This window comes from Eretmochelys imbricata, chromosome 1 (genome assembly GCF_965152235.1).
Source record: "Eretmochelys imbricata isolate rEreImb1 chromosome 1, rEreImb1.hap1, whole genome shotgun sequence".
NCBI lineage: Eukaryota > Metazoa > Chordata > Testudines > Cheloniidae > Eretmochelys > Eretmochelys imbricata.
The window spans coordinates 258,544,775-258,567,260 of NC_135572.1; the positions used below are offsets into that span (position 1 = coordinate 258,544,775).

The 22,486-nt window shown below is 39.5% G+C and overlaps 1 protein-coding gene across 1 annotated transcript in view; it reads left to right on the plus strand.

Annotated features, from left to right (window-relative positions):
* Positions 1 to 21,867, plus strand: part of DRAM1 (DNA damage regulated autophagy modulator 1) — a 36,416-nt gene extending 14,549 nt beyond the window's left edge. Inside the window, exons 3-7 of the mRNA XM_077807539.1 lie at positions 1,708 to 1,850; positions 12,247 to 12,424; positions 16,222 to 16,280; positions 18,860 to 18,952; positions 20,240 to 21,867. Of these exons, the coding sequence (XP_077663665.1) occupies positions 1,708 to 1,850; positions 12,247 to 12,424; positions 16,222 to 16,280; positions 18,860 to 18,952; positions 20,240 to 20,284 (518 nt within the window). The 3' untranslated portion in view covers positions 20,285 to 21,867. The remainder of the gene's footprint in view (positions 1 to 1,707; positions 1,851 to 12,246; positions 12,425 to 16,221; positions 16,281 to 18,859; positions 18,953 to 20,239) is intronic.
* Positions 21,868 to 22,486: the final 619 nt, after the last annotated feature.

Consider the following 22,486-nt stretch of genomic DNA (forward strand, 5'->3'; position numbering starts at 1 on the left):
ATCCTCAGCCATGAAGACTGAAGCAAAGAATTCATTTAGTTTCTCTGCAATGACTTTATCGTCTTTAAGTGCTTCTTTTGTATCTCGATCGTCCAGGGGTCCCACTGGTTGTTTAGCAGGCTTCCTGCTTCTGATGTACTTAGAAAACATTTTATTATTACCTTTTGAGTTTTTGGCTAGCTGTTCTTCAAACTCCTTTTTGGCTTTTCTTATTACATTTTTACATTTAATTTGGCAGTGTTTATGCTCCTTTCTATTTACCTCACTAGGATTTGACTTCCACTTTTTAAAAGATGCCTTTTTATCTCTCATTGCTTCTTTTACATGGTTGTTAAGCCACGGTGGCTCTTTTTTAGTTCTTTTACTGTATTTTTTAATTTGGGGTATACATTTAAGTTTAGCCTCTATTATGGTGTCTTTGAAAAGTGTCCATGCAGCTTGCAGGGATTTCACTCTAGTCACTGTACCTTTTAATTTCTGTTTAACTAACCTCCTCATTTTTGCATTGTTCCCCTTTCTGAAATTAAATGGCACAGTGTTGGGCTGTTGAGGTGTTCTTCCCACCACAGGAATGTTAAATGTTATTATATTATGGTCACTATTTCGAAGCGGTCCTGTTATAGTTACCTCTTGGACCAGATCCTGCGCTGCACTCAGGACTAGATCGAGAGTTGTGGGTTCTCTCTCCCCTTGTGGGTTCCTGTACCAGCTCCTTCAAGAAGCAGTCATTTAAAGCATTGAGAAATTTTGTCTCTGCATTTCGTCGTGAGGTGACATGTACCCAGTCAATATGGCGATAATTGAAATTCCCCACTATTATTGAGTTTTTCATTTTGATAGCCTCTCTAATCTCCCTTTAGCATTTATCGTCACTATCACTGTCCTGGTCAGGTGATCGATAATAGATCCCTATTGTTATATTCTTATTAGAGCATGGAATTACTATCCATAGAGATTCTATGGAACATGTGGATTCATTTAAGATTTTTATTTCATTTGATTCTACATTTTCTTTCACATATAGTGCCACCCCCACTCCCCCACTTCACGACCTGTTCTGTCCTTCCGATATATTTTGTACCCCGGAGTGATTGTGTCCCGTTGATTGTCCTCACTCCACCAGGTTTCTGTGATGCCTATTATATCCTCCTTTAACATGAGGCACTCTAGTTCACCCATCTTATTATTTAGACTTCTAACATTTGTGTACAAGCACTTTAAAAACGTGTCACTGTTTATTTGTCTGCCCTTTTCTGATGTGTCAGATTCTTTATGTGAATGTTCCTCATCTGATCTGGCCCATACTTTATCCTCTTCCATCCCCTCTTCCTGACTAAAATCTTGATGCTGGCTGCATGGTTGTCAACATTCTCTGCTCTCTAAAATCCAAATTGTAATGGGACTGAAATGACCCTGTTTCCTAAATTGTCCCAAAGTAATTTATGGGTGCAACTGGGGAAGATAGTATTGAGGAGACCCCTTCAGAATAGCATCTGAAAATAATACATGTAGAACTTACTACTTTTTAGTCCCCATTCCCACTCCCATCACAGTAGAATTAGAGAAGATGTAATTCAGTGCATAGTGGTTTTAAGTGAATTTTGTAAATATATGTGTAATTTCACCAAAGAAAATGAAAAAGGATAATATAATTGCATGGTAAATGAAAATAAATGTTATGGGGTGTTTTTTTCTTTCTGTTTTTAGGTGCAGCTACAATGTACATCAGATATTTAATAATAGAGAAGCAAAACGAATCATCACATTTTATGAATCCTTCATGTAACTTAATTACATTATGTATTGGATTGCTGGGCTGTATTGGAATGGGCATTGTTGCAAATTTTCAGGTATGGTCCAATTTTAATCACAAATCTAATTTTAAAAGTTTTAACCATAAAAATTATAGATTTAAATGGTTAATGCTGTATTTATGGATCAGTAAATTAACAACATGAAAAACAATGTTTTACTTCCATCTTGTTCCACTAGTCTTCCAAAGGAAGTATTTGGCTCCTAACTCTCTTAAGGCCACGTCTACACTAGAAACTTTTGCCTGTGTAGCAGTATCGGTTAAGGGTGTGAATTTTTGGTGACATTTCTATTCCTTCAAAAGCTCTAGTGTAGACATAGTTATACTGGCATAAAAGTGCTTTTACCTGTTTAGCTTATTCTACTATTCTAATATCAGGACTGCTTTGCTGATATAAGTTACACCAGGTAGGTTTGCTGGTCTAGATATACTGGCAAAACCTTCTTGAGTACAGGATAGGCCTTATTCACAGGTAAAGACAGGGTGTAAATAGCACCAGTCGGCAAGTTATCACTCTAGTGAAACAAGTGATCTGTTAAGCCTTTCAGGTTTAGAGTGGAGGGCAAAACAAATTAGGTCTTCTCTACCCTAGCTTTATTGGCAAACCCTCCTATTGTAGGTTCAGCATATACCAACAAAAGCTGGGACTGCTTATATGCTTAAAGTTAAGCACAGGTGATAGTACCTTCCTTTTTTGAATGAGGATGGACTTAAGCATGTGTTTACATGCTTTGCTGAGTCAGGACGCATAGGAACATAGAAGACCATGCAGTTTAGAAGGATATGTGAAGGTAGATGTGACCTAGAGCACAGAAATTTTGCAACTGTAAGAAGTAGTGGGTTGTGAGCTAGGCTGAAATTTGTGTGTGTTTGTGTGTACGTGCAACTTGCATCTTCCTGCTGCCTGAGAAAGTAAGTCTTATTCTAAGAACACTTGAGTGGAAATATTTTGTTTTTATGTCCCAAGCCATTATAGTTTATACTGTAAAAATTGTAAGCAAATGACTAAGATAATTTACTAATCCTATGTCTTTGTCCACTTGTCTTTCTTTTAAAAAGAAAACAGCACACTTCCTGAGCTTAAAGATACTTGACCACATTGGGTAATTAGTGTTCTCATAGAGCAACAGAACACACACCATCCATTTAGAGACCAAGTAAAAGTATATTTTGTTCAGCTAGTCAGCTTTTTACCCATCAACTGATGTCATGCAGGATGCAGCAGACTCCAATTTGGGCTACAAACTCAGGTTTTATTATGCTCTCCAGGCTGGTAGACAGTGGGGACGTTGCAGAGGTGAGGGCAAAGTCTGTACCTATTTTTGGAGTGCTGACTAGCAGGGAGGAAGACTGGCTGTTCTACTAAGAGAACTTGGAATCATAGAATATCAGGGTTGGTAGGGACCTCAGGAGGTCATCTAGTCCAACCCCCTGCTCAAAGCAGGACCAATCCCCAACTAAATCATCCCAGCCAGGGCTTTGTCAAGCCTGACCTTAAAATCCTCTAAGGAAGGAGATTCCACCACCTCCCTAGGTAACCCATTCCAGGGCTTCACCACCCTCCTAGTGAAAAAGTTTTTCCTACTATCCAACCTAAACTGCCCCGCCCCCCACTGCAACTTGAGACCATTACTCCTCATTCTGTCATCTGGTACCACTGAGAACAGTCTAGATCCATCCTCTTTGGAACCCCCTTTCAGGTAGTTGAAAGCAGCTATCAAATCCCCCCTCATTCTTCTCTTCTGCAGACTAAACAATCCCACTTCCCTCAGCCTCTCCTCATAAGTCATGTGTTCCAGCCCCCTAATAATTTTTGTTGCCCTTCACTGGACTCTTTCCAATTTTTCCACATCCTTCTTGTAGTGTGGGGCCCAAAACTGGACACAGTACTCTAGATGAGGCCTCACCAATGCCGAATAGAGGGGAATGATCATGTCCCTCGATCTGCTGACAATGCTCCTACTTATACAGCCCAAAATGCCATTAGCCTTCTTGGCAACAAGGGCACACTGTTGACTCATATCCAGCTTCTCGTCCACTGTAACCTCTAGGTCCTTTTCTGCAGAACTGCTGCCTAGCCACTTGGTCCCTAGTCTGTAGCAGTGCATGGGATTCTTCCATCCTAAGTGCAGGACTCTGCACTTGTCCTTGTTGGACCTCATCAGAACTCTTTTGACCCAATCCTCTAATTTGTCTAGGTCCCTCTGTATCCTATCCCTACCTTCCACCATATCTACCACTCCTCCCAGTTTAGTGTCATCTGCAAACTTGCTGAGGGTGCAATCCATGCCATCCTCCAGATCGGTAATGAAGATATTGAATAAAACCAGCCCCAGGAGTGACCCTTGGGGCACTCTGCTTGATACTGGCTGCCAACTAGACATGGAGCCATTGATCACAACCTGTTGAGCCTGATGATCTAGCCAGCTTTCTATCTACCTTATAGTCCATTCATCCCGCCCATACTTCTTTAACTACTGGCAAGAATACTGTGGGAGACCGTGTCAAAAGCTTTGCTAAAGTCAAGGAATAACACATCCACTGCTTTCCCCTCATCCACAGAGCCAGTTATCTCATCATAGAAGGCAATTAGGTTAGTCAGGCATGACTTGCCCTTGGTGAATCCATGCTGACTGTTCCTGATCACTTTCCTCTCCTCTAAGTGCTTCAGAACTGATTCCCTGAGGACCTGCTCCATGATTTTTCCAGGGACTGAGGTGAAGCTCACTGGCCTGTAGTTCCCAAGATCCTCCTCCTTCCCTTTTTTAAAGATGGGCACTACATTTTTAAAGATGGGCACTTTTCCCAGTCATCCGTGACCTCCCCCGATCGCCATGAGTTTTCAAAGATAATGGCCAATGGCTCTGCTATCACATCAGCCAACTCCTTTAGCACCCTCGGATGCAGTGCATCCAGTTCCATGGACTTGTGCTCGTCCAGCTTTTCTAAATAGCCCTGAACCACTTCTTTCTCCACAGAGGGCTGGTCACCTCCTCCCCATGCTGTGCTACCCAGTGCAGTAGTCTGGGAGCTGACCTTGTTCATGAAGACAGAGACGACAAAAAGCATTGAGTACACTAGCTTTTTCCACATCCTCTGTCACTAGGTTGCCTCCCTCATTCAGTAAGGGGCCCACGCTTTCCTTGACCACCTTCTTGTTACTAACATACCTGAAGAAACCCTTCTTGTTACTCTTAACATCCCTTGCTAGCTGCAACTCCAAGTGTGATTTTCGCTCCTGCATGCCTGAGCAATATTTTGGGCCCAATGGACACTTTGAGGTTCTAATATCCCTTACCTCCTTATATGCGTCCCATGCTTGCTTTCTGTATTGTCCTGCTTCACCTCTCTCAATACCATTACTCCTCAAACATTTTAACTACAAATATTTTTGAGGTATCTTGAACCAGAAATAGTCCCTCCCTTTGCTACTGCCCACTTGCTGGTAGCACTCTTCATGCTCCTAAGATGCCAGGTCTGCTCCTGGTGGTCCCCTCCTTCTCTTTCTCTCAGTACATGCTGTGGAGACAGAGCAGAGAGCAAGAACCACCAGACCAGACAAAAGAAGTGTTACGGGAGCAGAATAGGCAATATCAGTGTAACTTCAAGAGCTCCCAATACTGCAATGAAGAGAAAAAAGTAAGATAGGAAGCAGAATGACATGAATGTGCAGTTGGAAATCTTGCAAAACAGAAGGTCTAGAAATATTTTATTTAAAAAAATACAATAATAAACTTCTCCTAGCCCTGGTCCTTGACCAGAGATCAGAAAGAAAAATTTTAATCTCTGCCCATTATCTCCTTTTTTATTTTAACTTTCTCTCTCCAACTCTTTTTTGTTCTTTCTTTAAAAGATTCTTAATAAGGTTTTGGGATCTTGTCAGAAAGCATAAGATGAGTTCTCACTGATTCTGACATTCCTTATTTTACTATTTGGACTGCAATACAAACCAACTAAAGTCAGGGCCCCATTGTGCTTCATGCTGTACAAACACATAATAAGGTACAGGTCCCTGCCTCAAACAGCTTACAGTCTGAAGAGACAGGCAAAGGAAGTATCATCCCCATTTTGCAGACAAGAGAAAAGAGATATTAAGTGGTTTTATCAAAGGTCTCACAGGAAATCTGTTGGAGTGCTGGGAATTGAACCCTGATCTTCTGGGACCCATGCCACTATCTTAATCACAAGACCGTGTTACCTCTCTGAGAGTTACTTCTTAATTAGATGAAAATGAGACAAATGAGCAAAGTCTCATTATTGCCTCACTCTCATTCTCTGTGCTGGATGAAGAAAGGAATACACAGAATTGCATGGGAACTCTTCTGAAAGTAACTGATGTAAAAAACATCTATATTCCACCATTTTTCCCAATTCCTTTCTAGCTTGAGAGAAGCATTCTACACCACAGTATAAACTCCTGCTAGAGTTGCAAAAGGCCATCTAAACCAAGTGTTTTGCAATTATTGCAAAGTTCCTGTGTTACTGCTTCTGCAAACCTAGTAGAAAATCAGTTGATTATGTCCCTTGAGGGGAAAAAACTGTGGGATGTTATGAAGTATTTCTTTAATCTTCCCTGGGATGTCATGTAGCCTGCTGTACTTTATCAATAATTTACCAAAAGCCAGAGCCAAACAGTATGTTTAAATAATTTACAGCATTTTGCAAAGTTTGTTACCAGCTTTGATTTCACCTCTGAAATCTGGATATTTGAACTTTCATTTATTATTATGACTATCCTCGTATAGTAAAGTTCATTCTTAGTATAATTTATCTGTTTCAAGCCATTTACTGTGTATAGAATACATTAATAATTCATTGTTTGCCAGTTTCCTCCTGTGACTTAATGTGATTACATATACTGTAGGTTTTTATATACTGAGAGTAGAAGATTTCGCATTTGGAGTGGAGGAAACCATTTTAATGAGGCACCAAGAGAGAAACATGTTTTTTGTTGGAATGGAGAGGCTATAGTCCCATCTTTTTGTTCTGCCATGTTTGTTATGTGACTTTCTGATAACAAACTCAGTCATATATTGTTAGGCCACAATATAGGCACATTTTGTTTTGTACACAGTATTGTGCGTGTATAGTAACCTAACAATGTACAATTGTGTATAGGGAAGGAACAGAGAAGAACAGTAATAGGCAACCAGAGAGAGCTGAGGAGAGAAGAGAGATAAGGCCTGTGAGTTAGCAAATCCATGGATGGTTTCAAAAACTGAGGAATACAGTTTTGCAAGTATTAAACGTTGGATGTTGCAGGCTAAAAAGTCTCCAGTGCAGTGTCCAGCTCTGTTAGTATTACCTTCAGGCAATATTTTGTAACAAAAGATTTACACGCTATAGAAATTAAATCATATAAATCATGCTTTGGATCTTAAAAATAATCCCTGTTATTGATTTGTTCTATCGGTAGCAAACAAAAAACAATTTTGGCATAAAACTCAGAGAGGAAGCCCAGTCACATCATTAATTTTGATTCTCATTTGATCTTGCCTGTTTTACCCTCTCATCTCTTAATGAGGGCTGTCAAACGATTAAAAAAATTAGTCACGATTAATTGCAGTTTCACTTGCACTGTTAAACAATAATGGAATACCAATTTAAATGTATTATAAATATTTTTGGATGTTTCCTACATTTTCAAATATACTGATTTCAGTTACAACACAGAATACAAAGTGCACAGTGCTCACTTTATATTATTTTTTATTGCAAATATTTGCACTGTGAAAAAGATAAACAAAGAAATAGTATTTTTTCAATTCACCTGATACAAGTACTGTAGTGCAATCTCTGTATTGTGAAAGTGCAACTTACAAACGTAGGATTTTTTTTTTAACATAACTGCACTCAAAAACAAAACAATGTAAAACTTTAGAGCCTATTAGTCAAAGCATGAAGGAGCATATGAACATTTAGCATATCTGGCATGTAACTATCTGGCAATGTTGGCTGTAACAGTATCAGGCGACTTTGTAAATCAGAAACAGGCAGCATTATCTCCTGTAAATTAAACAAACTTGTTTGTCTTAGTGATTGGCTGAACAAGAAGAAGGACTGAGTGGACTTACATGAGGTAAATTGAAAAATACTATTTATTTTATCTTTTTTACAGTGCAAATTTTTGTAATAAAAATAATACAAAGTAAGCACTGTAAACTTTGTATTCTGAGTTGTAACTGAAATCAATATATTTGAAAATGTAGAAAAACATCCAAAAATATTTATAATAAACTTAAATTGGTATTCTATTATTGTTTAACACTGTGATTAAAACTTCAATTAATCACGACTATTTTTTAGATCTAGTTAAATTGTTTTGCGTTAATAGCATGCATTAACTGCAATTAATCGACAGTCCTACTCTTAATTTATCTTATCTCTTTTGTTTATTTATATTGTATTTTGGGTACAGCCTGCATGAAAGACATGACAAAATAAGGACCCAATCCTTCAAATTTCTGAGTACCCTGAACTGTCATAGATGGTGATGGGAACTGGGGGTTCTCAGTACCTTGGGTTCTACAGTTGTATGGTATAGTAAGTGAACTGAACAGTTATTTTTATTATTAACAATAGTACTTGGCTCTTACATAGCACTTATCTGTAGATCTAATAAAGCTTTATGAAAATATGTATCATCCCCATTTTACTAACGGGGAAACCAAGGCACAGAGCGGTTATGTGATTTCCTTAAAGTCAGAAAATCAGCCGCAAAGCTGGAATTAGAACCCAGCTCTCTTGACTACCCAGTGCAGTTCCCTAACCAGTAGATCATACTGTACCATTAACTCACTTAGAAAGTTCACGTATGGTGGTGGTTTGTTTTTCTCTAAACCCTCATTTTTCCCTAGTTAGAGAAATAAGTCAACATGTAAAATGCTATAGTAGGGCTGAATGAGACTGGCGGGAGGCGGGGACTTCATTCTTTCTCTCTCCAAAACAAGTTGCTACATGTTTTGTGAAAACACTTCAATTTCACACATGCTGTGAATTTTATAATTTGCTTTTATCTATACAAATCTTGTGAGCTCGGTTGTAAATTTTTAATCAGTAAAATTAGTTGTAAGGAAAGTTTTTTGGTCATTTTGGTATTGGGGAAGGCAGGGTGGAAAGTATAATTTTAATGGTTTCAGAGTAGCAGCCGTGTTAGTCTGTATCCGCAAAAAGAAAAGGAGTATTTGTGGCACCTTAGAGACTAACAAATTTATTTGAGCATAAGCTTTCGTGAGCTACAGCTCACTTCATTGGATTCATGCAGTGGAAAATACAGTGGGGAGATTTTATATACACAGAGAACATGAAACAATGGGTGTTACCATACACACTGTAATGAGAGTGATCAGGTAAGGTGAGCTATTACCAGCAGGAGAGAAAAAAACCCTTTTGTAGTGATAATCAAGGTGGGCCATTTCCAGCAGTTGACAAGAATGTGTGAGGAACAGTGTCGGGGGTGGGGGGGAAATAAACATGGGGAAATAGTTTTACTTTGTGTAATGACACATCCACTCCCAGTCTTTATTCAAGCCTAATGTAATGATGTCCAGTTTGCAAATTAATTCCAATTCAGCAGTCTCTCGTTGGAGTCTGTTTCTGAAGTTTTTTTGTTGAAGAATTGCCACTTTTAGGTCTGTAATCGAGTGACCAGAGAGATTGACATGTTCTCTGACTGGTTTTTGAATGTTATAATTCTTGACGTCTGATTTGTGTTCATTTATTCTTTTATGTAGAGACTGTCTGGTTTGGCCAATGTACATGGCAGAGGGGCATTCTGGCACATGTTGGCATATATCACATTGGTAGATGTGCAGGTGAACGAGCCTCTGATAGTGTGGCTGATGTGATTAGGCCCTATGATGGTGTCCCCTGAATAGATATGTGGACTCAGTTGGCAACAGGCTTTGTTGCAAGGATAGGTTCCTGGGTTAGTGTTTTTGTTGTGTGGTTGCTGGTGAGTATTTGCTTCAGGTTGGGGGGTTGTCTGTAGGCAAGGACTGGCCTGTCTCCCAAGATCTGTGAGAGTGATGGGTCGTCCTTCAGGATAGGTTGTAGATCCTTGATGATGCGTTGGAGAGGTTTTAGTTGGGGGCTGAAGGTGATGGCTGGTGGCGTTCTGTTATTTTCTTTGTTGGGCCTGTCCTGTAGTAAGGTAACTTCTCGGTACTCTTCTGGCTCTGTCAATCTGTTTCTTCTCTTCAGCAGGTGGGTACTGTAGTTGTAAGAATGCTTGATAGAGATCTTGTAGATGTTTGTCTCTGTCTGAGGGGTTGGAGCAAATGCAGTTGTATTGTAGAGCTTGGCTGTAGACAATGGATCGTGTGGTGTGGTCTGGATGAAAGCTGGAGGCATGTAGGTAAGTATAGCAGTCAGTAGGTTTCCGGTATAGGGTGGTGTTTATGTGACCATCGCTTATTAGCACTATAGTGTCCAGGAACTGGATCTCTTGTGTGCTTAAATAAATAAATTTGTTAGTCCCTAAGGTGCCACAAGAACTCCTTTTCTTTTTATAATTTTAATGGTATTGCTCCTGAATGCTCAGCAAAACAGCCAGAAAGTGTGGGCGGAAGATAACTAGCAATGTCTCCTAAAAGCAAAAGAACTTCTGTGAAGGTGAACAGAGGTGAATCAGGTGTTTTGTTCTCTATTTTTAATCATACATTATTTTAAAATACAGAAGTGAAATACAATTGGTGGGATCGTGTTAAGAAGCGACTGACTATTAAAGGAGAAACTCCTCAGAACATGATGAGTTAGGCAAATTTTCTGAGCCCTTTTTAGCATGTATGGAGGCGAGGGTGAAAGGCAGAGACGGTCCAAGAAATAAGTTAGAAAAGAAGAGAACAGTGGTGCTGGTAACAACACTCGTAGTTAAGCTTGCTTTTCAGTTCAAAACTTTCAATTTTGAGACTCTGTTTTCATATATAGAAAGCATGGTGGGGAAAAGGAAAATTTAGATACCACAGTACTGAACATAGTATAAAAATCTAAACAGAATAAAACACAATGGGGGGGGGGGGGGGGGAGAGGGGATGAAGTAAAAGGGGGGAAGCAGATGTTGAGGACAACAACAAAGTAAAATTACACCATCATAGGAAAGGAAAAGGAGAGAAAGGTGGCTTCATGCCGGGAAGGGAAAGAAGATATAACAAAAGCAAGGAAGACGTGTTCTATTAATGCTGCTTTGCATTGCTCTGGTGGCAGAAACCAGCTTAAAAGCTGGTTTAACTAGCTATGAGAAGATTTCTCTGGCACAGAGGTGATATAGACCTGGCATAGTTTAACATATGCGGTTTATACATTTAGACAATCCAGGAAGTTCTTTTGACTGGCCATATACTTTATTTTACTGTAGGTTTCACTTCCAGATATATTTCAGAGTGAAAGAATCTTCAATAACCTGGATATCACAACATAAATAAAGATGGCTGATGACATGGAAAGGGGAAGGAGCTCAGGGGGTTGATAGAGGGATATGGAGATTTACACTTCAAAGTCACTGGTTTGGACTGCTGCACACCACCCTCCCCCCAGGTTTTATATTGCACACTGTCTGTCTGACCATCTGAGAGTGGGGTATTTGAAGTGACCTGCCAGTTCTAGTCTCTTACCAGCAGTGAGGAAAAACACCACCAAAACATTTCATTGACAGTTGCAGCAGAAAAACTAAGGACTGGCTAGGTATAGAGAATATGAACTTATCACTCCTCAAACCAGTCCCTCAAATATAAAATGAAGAGATGTTGGCAGATAGCATAGGCAATCTTGCATCATCTGTGTGGTACCTCTTTTCTGGGAAAAGCACTCAGTTTGCCAGTGCCTTCAAGCTGGCATCTTTCACAATCACTAAATTGTTCAGGTGGTATTTGGGATTTAGCTGGAACTGGTGGAGATGGCAGTGTTGTCTGAGTTCTTTTCTCTGGCCTGGTTCAGGTCAGATATCTCTCAGGATGATGAAGGCCTAATGTCCCAGGAAGTGGTGGGGCAGCAGCTAAGATGGTGAAGCTCATCTCAGTACCCAAATTTCCCTCCCCAAAGTCTCTTTAAGGACCCAAAAAGGGAGTGATGGATGGAATAGCTAGTCTCCTCATTTTTTCTCCACCAATTAGGCCTAATTTCCAACACACCAGTTTTGGTTAATTGATTTCTGGTCCTCTATTCCTCTTGTTTACTATTTAACATTTTAACATGGTCCTTGAGTTATATCAGTCAATCTTTTGTTCATACAAATTCAGTCTGTCTCGCTTTTGCTCCTTTTCCCTTCAACAACTGTTGTTTATAGGTTATTGACACATTCCTTAACCTTTCCCTCACCTACCACAGCAGAGCTCGCAATTAGAACAGATCTGTAGGCCCAATTTTTACAGCCAGTTTCTAGGCACTACTGTAATATGAATAATAACAGATAATCCCTCTGCTGATTCTTTTTCCAGGAGTTATCTGTTCCCAGCGTCCATGATGGAGGAGCTCTTGTGGCTTTTGGCTCTGGTGTTGTTTACATTACACTTCAGTCTGTCATCTCTTTCAAGTCATGTCCACAATGGAACAGTCACTGTACATGTTATATAAGGATAGCCATCTCTATCGTGTCATGCATAGCTGTCATTCCCAGTATCCTTTTTGCGTATCACATTGTTGTATCTTTACATGCAAATGTTCTTCCTCTGACATTAAACCACTTCTAAAGTAAGATAAATACCAGGCTACTGCTTATATTGCAGATGGAGCACCATGTTTCACAAGTTGGCATTGTAAGAGGCATGAATGGCAATTACTGGATATTTCTAGAAGCTACACCTCAGTTGTCAGTAGCGTACTTAAGTCTTATGCCCTTGTTTCCTACTTTTTCTTTTTTTTTGGTTGGGCGGTAGGGAAGAAAGCAAAGGGGATTCTATTCTAAGAGACAGCTAGTGAATGTAAATACAACACACAGTGCACCACTCATGTACAAGAGTTAACCCTATAATAACCAGCCACCAACACACTACATACAGGCCAAACTACCCTGTAAGAAACAAAGAGGGCAGGTGGGAGCCTACCTATATTTGGCCCTCTGACTGAAGAGGCAAGCAGCCATCCTTCTAGCCTGTACTGTCTCCTCCTGGATAAACTATCTAGCCATCTTTGGAGTGTTAGCTAGAGGAACTAAATACTGAAATGCATAAGTTCCCATTACGTAGGCACTTTCTGTCTCAATTTCCTCATTGAGTTCCCAAAAATAATCCACACAGTCTTTCTGTCCACTAACTTCCCTGCTTGGAATCTGCCTTTATTAACAAAACAATCCTCAACTTGAAGTTCCAACATAAAGGGCTCCCAGCTCTCTTTAGCTAAAGTCCTTCCACAGACCTCTGCCTTCCTTGTCCAACTCTGTGACTCCAAGAAATCAGCATGCAACCTCCCTCTGCTACTGTCCTGGCCCTCCCTTGCTTTCTCAGGGTCTTACTCCCAGGCTGCTTCTCTGGAGCCCTCAGCTTCTGTTTAGACCTTTCTTCAGAGCCTGCTACAGTAAGCCAACTTACTCCCTCTGGTTCCCTTTTGCCAAACAGTTCTCTGCCCTTTATGAGGCTCACATGTTTCATCTGCCCCCAATCAATCCTGCCCCCTGTGGCTAGGATATAGTTAATTAGCATACAGAGGTGTGATTGAACAGGGTTGGCTAGCCTCAGGCCTCCTGGCCCTGAAATAGGCAGACCACCTTGCCATCAGAGTATGTGCAATAATTTACTCCTGGAGGAATTTATGTGCCAAAAAATTAAAAATTCTGTGCAGAATACTTTAAAATTCTGCAAATTTTATTTGTCAAAATAACACTACCTAATCACACCAGTTTCAATTAGTTTGGTAATTTATTTCAAAATACCTGTTAGCAAATATGTCTGTAACAGTACAGAGACGCACAAAAAATTCCCCCAGGAGTAGAGAGTTAAAGAACTCCCTATGACAACCCAGTTCCTGTTTCTCTTCCTCCTCCCAGAGCCTAGCTGGGGGGGCTAGATACCCACAACCCCTCTATCCCCAGAGCCCACCTGTGGGAGCCCCCCAGCCCAGATATCCCCCAGAGCCCAGCCATGCCCCCCCTTGCCCAGATACTCAAACACCACCACACCAAAGCCCAGCCATGGGCCCCCCCGCAGCCCAGACACCCATCCTTCTACCCCTCCCCCAGCCCAGACACCCGCCCCCACTACCCTTGGAGCCCAGAGAGAGAAATAGCCTGATGCTGGGTCACAGGCTTGTGTGGAGTTTCCTGCACACCACTGTCTCCTTCCCTCAAGGCATGTGGGGAACTGCAGCTGCTGGGAACCCTCTAGTTCCCTTCCCCACCCCCTGGCAGTGTCTTCTATGTGCTAGCTGGGCTCTGGTGGGTCCAGCGGCTCCCAGTAGCAGCCAGCAGCATTGCAGACAATTTCTATGGGGGAAAGGAAATTCTGTGAGCACAACATTAATTTCTGCAAAATTCTGCATTGCCCAGAGGCACAGAATTCCCCCAGGAGTAGCAACAGCATGCAGTAATTGAAGTTATACAAATGTTTCAGAAGGCAGACTATGACCTAAGGTGCTCACATTCACAGCTTCTCCAGCTCACAATGGTGAATATTGTTAGCTCAACACAGGAATATGATGGTTGTTGTCAAGTATACTTCTTAAATTTGGAGCTTCTCTCACTCATGGTGGTGAACGTTCATAATGCAACTCATGACTGACCCACATCACTATGCTGGATAATACCAAGTATATGTATGTACTTGTCTTCTTGCTTCAACCTGTTTCTTTCAACTGTTTTATATTTTAAATATTTGTAATAGCTTTGTGTATGTGAAGAGGTCAGAAATACTAGTTTGTAAATCTGGTAAGAAATCCTGCTCTGGGAAAACGGAAGTTTATTTTATTATGCTGCCTGGCCATGTAACATGGAAACTAAAAACAGACCAAAGATGACAAATAATATTCACTTATTTCATAATCTGTATAATTGCTGACTGTTTTGTGATCCTGCTGGGCTTGTGACAGCTGCAGTGTTAGTGAGAAAAGGAACTCTGCTGTGAAGTTCCTGTTGAAAAAACGTTTTTCTTGTATATAAAATATATATTTTATACATATAAAACAAATTACATTTTACTTAAAGAAAAGTTCTATGATCACTTGTGCGCCAACTACTCTATTGGTGCATTCAACCTAATTGACAGGACAGTGTTCTTGTATAAACTCGTTACTATTAGCTGCTAGATATGAGTCGCAGCATCCAAGCCTCTGGAAGAGAAATCACCTCTGTTGATCATTGTTTTAATCCTTCTGGTTCAGATGAGTAAACTAATGAACAGGACTACTACTCATTGACAGGTTTCAGAGTGGTAGCCATGTTACTCTGTATCAGCAAAAACAATTAGGAGTCCTTGTGGCACCTTATAGACTAACATTTATTTGGGCATAAGCTTTCGTGGGCTAAAACCCACTTCTTCAGAGGCATGGAGTGAAAAATACAGAAAGCAGTATATATATTACAGCACATGAAAAGATGGGAGTTGCCTTACCAAGTGGGGGGGTCAGTGCTAACGAGGCCAATTCAATTAAGGTGGAAATGGCCTATTTTCAACAGTGGCCTATTCTCAATAGTGACAAGCTCACGCCTTCTTGTTAACTGTTGAGAATAGGCCACTTCCACCTTAATTGAATTGGCCTCATTAGCACTGAGTGAAACCATTAAACTTCAGGCTAGAAAATGTTTGGGGGGATTTTTTTTTCATTACAATGCTAACACCACCCTTATCACAGGACTAGGTTCCCTCTTGCCACATATAGCCCTAGAAACCAAAAGTTGATCAAAGGTTGGTCATGAGGATCCTACTCTACCCCTTCATTTTGGCACCCACAATTTCCCTTTTATACTGAACTAGATGGCCTCGGTGGTCATTCTTTGGCTGCGAGACTTGGTGAGCTTCCTTCTTAGAGGCTAACCAGAGTGTCACTCCACAGATTAGGGGCCTGCACCAAACCCCACTGAAGTCAATGAGAATCATTCTATTGACTTCAATTGGCTTTGGATTGGACCATAAATGACAAGCAGCGTTCACACAAATGATTACACATCTTAGCCATACAGCCAGGGTCTACTCTTGGTTTCTTCTCCTGTCCATAAGAATGCCTCATCTCACCCTCCTCCTTTGCAAAGACCCCTAATCTTATTTATTCAGAGTATCTTTTGTGCTGATCACTATAAGACACTTTGTGGGAATATACTATGTTTGCTTGGCTTTTTAATATTCTGTTTTTATACTGCAGTGTAACTTGTTGTTTGGTGTCTTCAGTCTTAGAGAATGGGAACAGGGGATGCATTATAAATAGAAATATTTTCACTATTATTCATTAAGCAATTTTTATGATTTCCTTTACATTATTTTTCCCAGTGATTGCATGTGCATCGTTAATTTCCATAACAAAAATTGACTGGATTCCAGGTGAAAAGGTAAACCCTTAGTAGGTAACCAATTTAATCCTGCAGTCTATTAGCTTGGGTATGCGATGCTATGTACTTTTAGGCACATGTAAGGACAAGACCACAAGGAATTTAAATAGTGTATGATGATAAACAAGCTGTCAAGCCTCTGGCATTTCCCTATTTAGGGAAAAAACAGTTAACAGCTGGGCTTCCTAAAATTAGTGATTGGGAAACCTCAAAAGAGTTGGATTTTCATTTTAAGTAAGCGCCCAAAGTTCCAGACAATCTGATTATGCAAAATTGAGTGAGAAATCTTGTGATAAAACCTCCCTAGAAGTGAGTTGTTCAGCACTTTTACTTCCTTATGCAACCACATCCTCAAAAAATGAAATAAATAAAATAATCAATCTGATCTTCAACCCTCAGGAATATCTTGGTTTGAATTATGGATGACTGTTTAGCTCCGGTCTTTATTTTACTGTACTTTTTCAGCATCTCTAATTAAATCCTTGCCACTGATTAAGCATTTAGGGTCAGATCCAAAGCCTGTTGCAGTCAATAGCAGTCTTTCCATTAACTTAAATGGCCTGTGGATCAGGATCTTAGAGCACTTGTGGTGATGATTGGGAAGGATCTCAAAGTTGGATTTGTGGACAAGCTATACCACAGGAGGGAGTACTTTCTCTACAAATGAAGTAAAAGAATGCAGTGCCTGCATCTTGTTACTAAAGTTTATAAGGGTAAGCTGGGCAACATGCTTAGAAAAACAGTGGAAAAGCAGCTGAGAAGATGAATCTTCACAAGTTAGATATTTTTAATAATGTCAAGCTCCTGTGTTTATTGTGTTATGGAATGGGGTCCTTTTATTGAAACATTTGGCATATTTCAGAAAAAAACCCTTTCATTCTATTTGTGCCCCATTACAAGACAGCTTCTAGCACACCTCTTTTACAAAACACTCTGGGTGCAGGCACAGTACATGTGATAAGGATGGCCATCACTAAAATGTCATGCTTTTGCTTGAGGCCTCGCTCTACTGACTTCTGTGGCTTTGAATAAATGACTTGAATTTGGGCCATTGTCTCCATCATATTTAACATTTAATAGGAATGATTATGGCCAAAGTGAACTTATTTTTATATCCTTCAACTGAGGTATTTTTTCCCTACAGTTTATTAACTTTATTATGCAATACATATTATTTAATGGTAGAGTATGCAAAGCCTGTAGCGGGGGTGGCCAAACTTACTGACTTTCTGAGCCAAATATGATAATCTTCAGAGGTTTGACAGCTAGGCATGCCTCATTCAGCTTGTGGCTTCAGCCCTGTAGAATACACCTGCTGGGGCTCGGGGCTTCAGCCCTGCACGGCATGCCTGCTGGGACTTGGGGCTTCAGTCCCAGTCCTGTGGAAGCCCCGAATTTGGCAGGCGTCTCCTGTGAGGCTGAAGCCCGAAGACCCACCTCCCTGCAGGGCAGGAGACCTGAGCTCCCTCTTCCCCACTCTGGTAGATAGAGAATGCAGGGGGTTGGGGTGGGAGCAAAAAGGGGGCTCTAAGAGCTGCACTTTAACTGTAAAAGAGCCGCATGCAGCTCGCAAGCCACGGTTTGGCCACTCCTGGCGTATAGGATATTTAGTACTCTGCGAAAGCTTAAACCTGTATTAGCTTTCAGGAAACAAAGCACTGGGCAGATCTTCTGAGAATCAGTCTGGATCAGATATTTGCTGAAATATAGGTGTTTGGGAACGGGGAAGGAAAAGAGAATTTTTTTTTCTTTGCTAATTTTTAAATTTTGGTTTTTAAATAAATAGAGAGATATTGATCTAACTGGAAATGGAGTGACTTTATTATATATAAAGTTCACTTCTCTTCATGAAGGTGCAATAACTTAAAATGTTCTGGAAACGTATAATTTATTGCACAATTTATAAACTTAATACTGTCAATTAAATGTGTTTATTTTTACTGGCTGTGTGTTACATATGAAGTCACTAGTTTTGTTATGCTTTTCACTATTTCATAATGGTACAAGTGATGTATACATGTGATATATAGAATATTGGATACGTTTTCCTTTCTTCACTCTTACAGTACTTTTAAAGGAGCTAGTCCTGCAAATTTCTGAGAGTCCTCAACTCCTGCTGAAGTTGACTGGTGTCGTGGGCTCTCAGCATCTTACAGGAAGCATTCAGCACCTTAGTCCAAATAATAAACATCCTAGAATAAAAACATTTGAGCATTGAATACAGGAGTTTGTTTTTGCTGCGGATGACATCCTCAGAGTTTTCAAACAGAACTAGTTACATGCCACAAATAGACAAATAAGAGTAGAAGGGACGTTTTACCCAAGCAGCTGTTATTCATACATTCCACGTCTTTCCAAGGTGGATATCACGCTAAATGTTTTTCTCTACCCAAACATAAAGGAAAGGGCAATTCCAAAAACTTAAGCAAGACCAGCCATTTACAGGTTTGATATTTCTCTACATGTACATTAATGAGAATTTCTATTTTTGTTTGATTTGCCATTTCTGTCTACCATTCCGTGTTAATTTTGTTTTAGTGTTTTATATGGAAGTGTGTTTTGTTTCTCATTTCCATCAGGATTATACTTACCATTTTGTGAGTGCAATCTGCGAATGGACAGTGGCCTTTAGTTTTATCATCTTCTTCTTAACCTTCATTAGAGATTTTCAGGTTGGTATTTATAAGCCTAAGCAGTAGTTTAAAAGGACTATCAATGATATAGTGATAGGTACTATAGAAATTAATAATTTTTAACCTAAGCTAGAAAGGTTAAAGGTATTCACACATACAGATTTTATAACACACAGAGCTCATTTCTGGTTTCCACCAGGAACATTTTTACTTTAATTATATAATTATTCAAAATCCAGTGCTGGTGCCAGATCCTGAGCCCAGGATCTGGTAAATTGATAAATTTATCAATTATCTGGTAAATTGATTAGATAAATTGATAACTTTACTCATGTGCTTAAGTGTTTGCAGGATCAGACCCTGTAAATAGTACGGTGCACGTGTATAACATGGCACCAAAATAAGTGAAGTAACTCACTTTGACTTGGGTTTTGTTTATTTTTTAAAACATTCTTTGTTTTTAAGAGGGATTTTATGTAAAAATTCACTTCATTTCAATCAGACTCCCCCCTTTTTTTTAAAAGTTGTTCACTTTGATTTATACTGTCCAATAATTTGTGGAAGGATGTACTTGTCATTCTTTTCCCCTTTTTAACATAAAATACTTTTACAAATATTAAGTGAAAACCATCTAGTGTGGAGAGATTGCACATTGATAGAACTGAGCTGATGGTTTAGTATTGAGCCTCTTGCATACTTATTGCCAGACCACCAACTGTATATCTGTTCTCTGAAAATAGCATATGTGCATAATGCATTCCTAGACACAGCACACTACTTGCTCTCTCTGCCACCAGCAGGACTCTCATATCATGGCCAGACAATGGAACAGTCAAATAAACACAGGGCTGGGTAATACATTTTGAGTTGTGTGCAAGCTTCAAATTACACACAACTCAAAATGTTATGGCATTAAAGAATTAACCAAACATATATGCACATGGTTTTATTAAAATAAACAGAAAATGCAAATATCTTATCCTAATTTACATCCTACAATAGAATATGAACAAAATATGAAAACTGTCAGATTTAGGCACTCAGAGAAAGGGTAAGTCTTTCAGCACTGCACACAGTTCACACACTGCAGTTTCAGACTCCAATCTCTGACACTTCTTAACCAGCACAGACAGAAAACCAACCTGTATATTACAATTCAAACACCAAACTCGAAACAAAAATCTTTTCTCTTCCAAAATTCCAAATGCTCTCATCATGTTCTACCTTTTGCCAAAACATCCCAATGCAGTCGCTGTGGTCCCTAGTATTGCACAGCACAATACTATGTAATTAATTTATGTTAAAGTGATCTTATTTTTCCTATAGGGAGTTACCTTAAGGATATCAACAGAAATGCATGAAGACTTCTGAAAATAGAGAAATTATATTTTTATCAATGAACATTGTAGGGTTTTTTTTAATTAAAGAAAATGTTGCAGTGAAACAAGGGATTTCAGTACTGATATGACATGAAGCCACTGCATCAACTCTGCAATCTGCAAAATCCTATCCAAGGAGACCTTTTTAATACTAACATTTCTAAATGTATTTTTCCCCTGAATGGGCTCTTTACTCTGCATCCTTGCAATATTTTATAATTTTTAATACTGTTTGATAATTTAAAAAAGGTACCAAAAGGTGACCTGTAAAAGCACTTTCAAATTCTGTTACAGTGTAAAACAGAAGCTCCTCAACTTTTCACTTTAGAGAAATGGTTTTTCCATTAATAGTAGTCTGATTAATGGCAGTAGTCAGAAACTAAAAAGGAAAATACGGTTTGCATATTATTTGCAAAGTGTCAAGAAAGTGAACAAAATTAAATCAGTTTAATTTTAATTAGCACGTTAGATTGTGCTTTTCTCCCACATTCCGAATATTTTTTTGTCAAGATCTATGTCCTGTTAAGTTGCAAGACACTGGGTGGGAGGAAGATGGTGTTGTGAGCAGACATGGGTAACTTTGTTCCAAGGCCTACAGTTTTACGGTTTACTGGAGTTCAGTACTTATAGTGTCAAGCTCATGGGTACATTATAAATATCCTAGATGGAAGTCTGGACTGTTAATATTGCTTGAAAAAATGTTTTCTGCTCATCAGTTTCTTCTTCCCTGTAGAAGGCTAAAAGCTTATTTTAATGGTGGCTACGAGGTAGCTTAAAGCTGAAGAATGTAATGGGAAGGAAAGGGATAATAAAATATTACTTTTCAGAAACAGTCAGAGGGAAGTTGGATGCTTTGAGACCTTAATGCTGTTTGACTAGCATGGGCAAAAGTCTTCCAGCATACCTTTCTAACCAATGACAGCAGAAGGCAAGCCTACCCTTGAGTCATCAAAAAGAGAACTGCAGAGGGAGGAGGGGAGCCACTTATAGTTATATAAAGGAACTGAATATTATTACTGGAGGGCATCTAAGATTGAGATAGACCATGGGACATGCTGCTAAATATTTTTTACTATAAATCTTTTTATACCTTGTTTTTTTAAAGAAACTATTACTGCATTTGAAGAGTCTGGGGTGGAAGTTTGCTATAATAATTGAAGAGTCTGCCATATTACAACTAACCAGGACCTAGCATTTGCTAGTAGCTGGAGGCAGAAATATTCTTCATGCACTACAGAGAAAAGACAAAATTTCATTAACTCCATACAGGGTACTAACCACTGAGCTATCAGGCTAGTTCAGCAAAAATTGTACTTTCCAGGGCATATCACTATCATTTGCAGAAATACTGGTAATTGTCATTAGGGGTTAATTTTATATTAAATATCATGTACACTATCAGTGAAGAGTGATGTCTAAGACTTGCCAGCTGCTAATGCACCCTTTGATATGTATATTAAACTTAAAGCCAAATTCAGCTGAGTCTCCATTTTTTATTAACTTGGAAAAAAACCCGACAAAGTTTCCTTTTAAGATTCCCCACAGCCAAAATAGTGTGACTTTTTTCTGCTTGACAGCACTGGCGGCTTTGCTATCTGTAGTGTTCTGTTTGCCTTGAATTTGAAAGTGTAACCATGATACCTCCTGTTGAAAACCTAATCCAGACAATAAATGCAAGAGATGTGCCTGGCTGATTAAAGAATGTGTGTCCCATGGGGAAAGAGGACACAATGTTATATAGCATTTATTTTGATACCTCACAAGGATGTAGGACTCACAATAACTTTAAGGAAAGGGGAACTTCAAAAGAAAGGAAAAACAGGATTTAGAAACCTGGGAAAAGTTAGGAAATTTGCATTCATAGACTCAGTATGAAGCACAATGAAGAATATTTCATTAGCATGACAGAAGTAATGTTAGCCACATGTGGGATGCTTATCCTGTATTTTCAGTCATAGAATCTTGGCACCAAACACATGCCAAGCCAAGATACGGAACCATAAGGAGGAAACACCACTTGCATGATTAAATGGCAATGCACACAAGTTTATTCTGGCCAAATAACAGAAATTCAGCACAAATAATACATTAAACCAAAAATGTGGTAAATTAAATAAGAAGAAAGCTGAACAGCAACTAGCGAAAGACACATTCCCTGTCTCCCTGAGAGTCCACTCTGCCAGCCCATTTTTAC